Raw genomic sequence first — 5,881 nt, 5'->3', positions numbered from 1 at the left:
AAAATATTCCTTTAGCAAAACATACACATAAATTAAAAATAATTCTAAATATAGTAATGAGTTGCGTAAATATTACCTACTTTTTTAAAAAAAAATAAAATTTATTGTTAAAAAATTAATTTTTTTATATAAATTTTAAATTAATTTTTTTTTTTTAAAGAAAACTCAGCGATTACGCATTTTATAATTACAAATATTATATACTATAAGGGAGAAAGTAGAGAGTGAGAGTGATGAGAATGATCATATATATCATTCGAGGAATTAAATGAGTGTCTTCTTGCAGTGATCTGGAGCCGACTCGGTGAGTCAAAAGAAGCATCAACTCGATCAACTTTTTAGGTCAAGTGAGTTGCGGGGGGTTTTTAAGGTTTATTAAAAACGTTATTTGACTGCCAAGAAGAAGGCAGTAGTGAAGAAGGAAGGAAGAGCTTTTAGATCTGGAAGAAAGCCTCTGAGAGGACCATAATGCCACACCCTTATTTTCACAAGCTGATTCTCCCTTCCACAATCCAAGCCAAAGAACTGGTAACTTAATATATCTCTCTCCCCTCTCTCTAGTTCTTGCCTTTTGGGTTACGTATGCCCTTGGTTTTATTTTTAGTCGTTAGTTTTTCAGGGAGAGGTATTGGTTTCTGTTTGGTTTCCTCGAATATTGCCTCTTCCATTTGTGCACGATTTACTGGGGTTATCTTCCTTTCTGGGGAGTTAAGCGATGAGTTGGATAAACTCCACAACGGTTGATTGTGCGGTTTTGTGTTTTTTCTTGGCCTCTTTCCCAAGCTTTTTCTAGAATCCTTTCCACTTTCGGCGGTTAAAAACTGAAATCCCGTTTGGTTGGTGGGATTAGAGCGGAGGGAGGTGCGAAGTTAATTGTAATCCTTTAGATTATGCTTTCATGTGGCTGGTTTTATGACAATTTGGTGAAACCTATGAATTTGTTTTGCTCTGGAGAAAAACTAGCAAAAGGAGAAGGAAGAATGGAAGTTTTGTTTTATAAGGTTATTTGGTTTTGATTTTTGAAGAACTATAATCATTCATAGGTCATCAAAATTATGGGGCAACACGTCAGCGGATTGATCATATTTGTATCATTGAGAGCTGAATTGCTGAAATACGTAAGGTTTTGTAGTTTAGTTTTGCTCCATCTGGTTTATCTGAGAAGAATTTCGGTGGAAAGGTATTTTCTTAAGATATTCATATTAGATGCAAAAAGTGAAGGAGTGCCGGAAACCAATTGAAGATAGTAGATTTTTCTGTGTAGTAGAAATTCCTAAAAAAAGAAAGGAGTCTTGAAAACAAAATATTTTTCAGTGTAAAAATCTTTGGGAAATATTTTCTGCTGGAACAAAGTGGGTATTGTGATGGAATCCTGGAATTTCTTATCAACCAGTTTTAGGAACCAATCAGGACGGAATATTCGCATTAGTAAATTAACCAGGAATAAAACTCTTTTAAAATTTATCATAGCCCCTTCAAACCCAATTCATTTATGCTTACCAGTTTTGTCTTTGATTTTACATGGCCATCGTCGAGCATTGAGGAATCAATCCACCTTTCAAGATTTACTTTCTGTGTTGGAAGGTAAAATTGATGTAAAGACATGTCATCTGAAAGAAGCTAGCAAAATGAAGTATTTTGTACATTTGTAGGATAATATAATTCACTCTGATTGTTGCTGTACTTATGGGTAGAACTTGTGGACTCGAATCTTGATTTTCCATGTCATCATTATAATTCTGATGTTAAATTTTCACAATTATGGTAATTTTGAGGAATGATTGAAATTTTGGCTGTTCTGACTCTTTTGCGAGTCATCACATAGGAATCAATCACATATAAGATGACATGAGGCCAGTAAATGACCGATTTTGCAAAATTCAAGTTTTTCAAGTCCTTTGTGGTGAAAGTAGACATTTCTCATTGTTATTATGCCTGTGACACTATACTATTTTTCTTGGATATTTATGGACTATTCATTTTTTTTTTTTATAAGAGGATATTTATGGATTATTCAGAATGATTCTATTTTTCCTTTGAAATGCTACCATTAAAGGCTTTAGGACGAGCTTTGGATGCCTATTATGCCACACAATCAGATCTTGTGGTGAATGGTGATATACCCAACTCAGCTCAATTAAGCCCATTTTAATTCGGCGGGTTGGACTACACGAATCCTTATGCCACTAGGTCCTCTTTAGGCCCATGTCCCCAATTACCTTGTTCACAGTCATATCTTTCCATCATCTACACACGTAAATCATGCATTTCATTGCAACAAACAAGGCTTAACTTGATCTTTGATACATACAGAGGATACCAGAAAATTTTGCCAACAAATTTAGGGATGAGTTTTCAGCTGTTGCTACACTCTCCATTCCGGATGGTCATGTATGGCAAGTAGGATTGAAAAGGATTGGGAACAGTGTTTGGTTTCACAATGGTTGGCAGAAATTTGTTGAACGCTACTCCATCCGGGTTGGGTACTTTTTAATATTTACATACGAAGGGAATTCGCGTTTCTTTGTTCATATATATAATTTGGCAGCTTCTGAGATAAGTTATCAGTCCAATGCACTTGGTGGCACCCATGGACTCATTTATGGCAATCAGTATAATGTATTTGAAGAAATGGAAGATGATGACTCTGCTGCAATCATGGGTTCCTCCCTTCCATGCCTTACTAGCGGGCCTTTGAAAAATAAGCTGCTTGGTGAATGTGGAGATCAATTGACACCTAGTAGAAGTTACACTCCTCCCTCACTGCAGAATTTGTTCAATGGGTCTCAACTTAAGAACTGTTTAAATTGGGCTGGTGAAAGGAACCTTCATCCGTCCAAGGGTTTTAGGAAGTCACCTGCGGAAACTGAACCCACTCGAAATGTAGGTGTTCAGTTTAATGCAATCGAGTTTAAAAAGACTTTGGATGAAGTAAAATTTCAAAGTCCAGATCAAGAGACTCAGATTAAAAAAACCATGAGAAAAAAGCGGAAACCTGATCCCAGTAAGCTATTTAAAATTATAATCTCGTTTTTTTGTCCTTCGGTGTTAAAAGAATTTAATTTTCTCATCAATGTTCTATATTATATATATATGCAGATGAGCAGGAGTCATCTGCTCGACATGAAGAAGTAGAAATGCGATTTAGATTTTATGAAAGTGCTTCTGCAAGAAAGAGAACAGTAACGGCAGAGGAACGGGAAAGGGCTATCAATGCAGCCAAAGCATTTGAGCCAGCTAATCCTTTCTGCAGGGTTGTCCTGCGACCCTCCTATTTATATAGAGGGTGTATAATGGTGAGATGTTGAAATTGATGTGCTAAACATGGCTTTATAATATCATCATAAAACAGTGTGCTTAGTTTGTATGTACCCTTTTTTTTCTCGTGCAGTATCTGCCATCCTGCTTTGCTGAAAAGAATCTAAGTGGGGTTTCTGGATTCATCAAACTTCAGGCTTCTGATGGGAGACAGTGGCCTGTCCGATGCCTTTACAAGGGAGGTAGAGCTAAGTTAAGCCAGGGATGGTATGAATTTTCGTTGGAGAATAATTTGGGGGAAGGAGATGTTTGTGTCTTCGAGATGTTGAGGACGAGAGATATTGTGCTGAAAGTTACCCCATTTCGTGTTCTTGACAATACAGGTCTGGTGGTCAACCATTCATTACAGCAAAATGTCGGGCAAACCAAATTTATAATTTAGTTGCTGGTAATCTCCAGTTTTACAATCTGTATCAAGCAACCTTACCTTTTAGAGTTACTGATCTCACTTGTTCATGTGGAATTTAGTTGCCGTTTAGTGTCCATAAACATTCCAAGATGGCGGTGGGATTTTAGTTTTCTTACAAACTTGAACACAAATTTTATGTCCGGACTAGGGTTGTAAATAGATTGTGCAATCTAGAGTTTGTCAAACTGGACCAGACCAGTTCATCCTAGTCATTCCTCTTTTTTCCATCTAAAGATTTTCTATTTTCAGCTTGAAGCTCTCCAGTTGCTCATTACTGGTTTTGTTGTATATTACCAGCTTCAAGGAAGAACTACTTCTAATGGGCTTTATATTTTTATTAATAAAAGGAAAAAAAAAAAATTGGTACTTCTTTCACACATTAGCTGGGACCTAATGCAGAAATGAATAAATAAAATCCAATAAATTTTGCAAAATAGAACTAGTATTTATTTTCCTGTGATGTGCCTACTTGAAGATTGCCATGTGATCAAGTTTTATAATTTGAAATGTTGGAGTGTGATCCATAATTTGGACTCTGAGCTGAGTGCCTTCTTAATGATGGTTTGAGAAGTGAGATGAGATAAGAATTCTGTGAATAATAGTAAAATAATTTGTGAATAATAATAAAATAGTTTGAGTTAAAATGTTTTATAGTTTTGATAAATGAGTGAGAAAAAGTTAAATAAAAATAATCTAAAATTAAAATATTATTAGAATATAATTTTTAATATAATTTTTATTTTAAAATTTAAAAAAATAGTATTGTTTAGAAATTTAAAAAAGTTGTAATGATTAGGTAATAATTAGATGAAAAAGTTGACGAATTTATATTAAAGAGTGTTTATGTTTGAATGATATTTAGAAAAGAAGTTATGAGATAAGATTAGATCATTTCACTTGCCAAACAAGCTTTAATGGTTTTGTTTTTTCAAAGGGTGGCATAGCCACTGATTTTGGGTCTCAATTAGTGTAATTCATCTTTTCTTTTATACAATTTTTTCCTGCATTTTTTTAATAACTTTAAAAATATATATATTTAAAAAAATCACAACATTATTAAAAAATACTTCTTCAATCACTAAGTAAAAAAATAAAAAATAAAATAAAATATCTAGGGAGAAAGTCTCTGGACACACAGCATTTCCCTTTCTAAAATTGTCCCTCTAGCTTAAGGGGTCATCATCCTTTTTAAAATTTCTGGATGTTCCTCTCCCCGTTCTTCTACCTCTTTCCCAGCAATCACTTTGCAAATAAATAGAAAAAGAAAATGGCAAAAGCGCTTGCTGTCAATGAAAGTGGCATGTGATAATTTCGGGGCTTAAAACTTTTTCAAAGTGACCATCAATGGGCCGTTCTTTGTGAATTTTCCAATGATTAAAATTTAGCAGTACCCATCCGGTGGATCGTAATGACTCAGTTCTTCTGCTGATCATATGCTAGTAATTTAATCTCCACAATACAATCCAATCATTAGCAAATCTTTCTCGAAAAAATAAAAATAAAAATCCATGGAATTTAAGTAAAGTCCCACTTTCTTAAGAGACAGAATTTTTTTTCTTTTTCAGAAAATAACTGGTTCCTCTAATTCTAAACAGTATGCAATATGAAATTGGAAAATATTAAGTTTTTCCGTAGTTTGGTTTAGAGAAAAGATATTTATAATCGTGAATTATATAATTATTACATAATTATTTTAAAAAAATAAATAAAACATGAAACTTACATAAAAAAAAATTAATTTTTTAATAATAGACCATAATTTTTTTCAAGACAATTATACGATGTTTATACATTTTATAATTGTATGTAGAATTGCTCTTTTATTTATTGGGTTTGGTCGTTTATATATTTTAATTTTTTTAATACTTAAAAGGAAGTGATTATTAATGATTTGTATATTTTTTTTAAAAATATTTAAAAAAATTGCTCTTTTGCTTATTGGGTTTGGTCGTTTATATCTTTTAATTTTTTTAATGATTATTAGTGATTTTGTATATTTTTAAAAAAAATATTAAAAAAAAAAGTGCAAATACACTAAGGGACACGCTTAGCAGTAGATGCAAGGCAGGAGAGAGTAGGATCTTCCTGTGATATTTAACCATAAGAATGGTGTAGCTTTCATCCTTGTGAAAAAATGGCATCAAAAGTACTCAA

At 33.2% G+C, this 5,881-nt stretch overlaps 1 protein-coding gene across 2 annotated transcripts; it reads left to right on the top strand.

The window, feature by feature from the left end:
* The first annotated feature begins 258 nt into the window (after positions 1 to 258).
* On the top strand, positions 259 to 3,978 carry LOC121258352 (B3 domain-containing transcription factor VRN1). 2 transcript variants are annotated; one of them, XM_041159857.1, is made up of 4 exons: positions 259 to 528; positions 2,314 to 3,004; positions 3,100 to 3,296; positions 3,455 to 3,978. In XM_041159857.1, the coding sequence occupies exons 1-4, from the start codon at positions 469 to 471 to the stop codon at positions 3,698 to 3,700; spliced, it is 1,194 nt and encodes a 397-aa protein (XP_041015791.1). In that variant the 5' UTR covers positions 259 to 468; the 3' UTR covers positions 3,701 to 3,978. The 2 variants fall into 2 exon arrangements, with proteins under 2 accessions (XP_041015791.1, XP_041015790.1); XM_041159856.1 differs by having other exon boundaries at positions 3,392 to 3,978.
* The last annotated feature ends 1,903 nt before the right edge of the window (positions 3,979 to 5,881 follow it).

This window comes from Juglans microcarpa x Juglans regia, chromosome 3S (genome assembly GCF_004785595.1).
Source record: "Juglans microcarpa x Juglans regia isolate MS1-56 chromosome 3S, Jm3101_v1.0, whole genome shotgun sequence".
Classification (NCBI taxonomy): domain Eukaryota; kingdom Viridiplantae; phylum Streptophyta; class Magnoliopsida; order Fagales; family Juglandaceae; genus Juglans; species Juglans microcarpa x Juglans regia.
This window is presented reverse-complemented; position numbering and strand designations above follow the sequence as displayed.

Excerpts from the sequence above, each read along its gene's own strand:
- LOC121258352 (XM_041159856.1), top strand. The coding sequence starts at position 469 with ATGCCACACCCTTATTTTCACAAGCTGATTCTCCCTTCCACAATCCAA. Across the intron at positions 529-2,313 it reads CAATCCAAGCCAAAGAACTG|AGGATACCAGAAAATTTTGC; the intron begins GTAACTTAATAT and ends TGATACATACAG. Across the intron at positions 3,005-3,099 it reads AAAGCGGAAACCTGATCCCA|ATGAGCAGGAGTCATCTGCT; the intron begins GTAAGCTATTTA and ends ATATATATGCAG.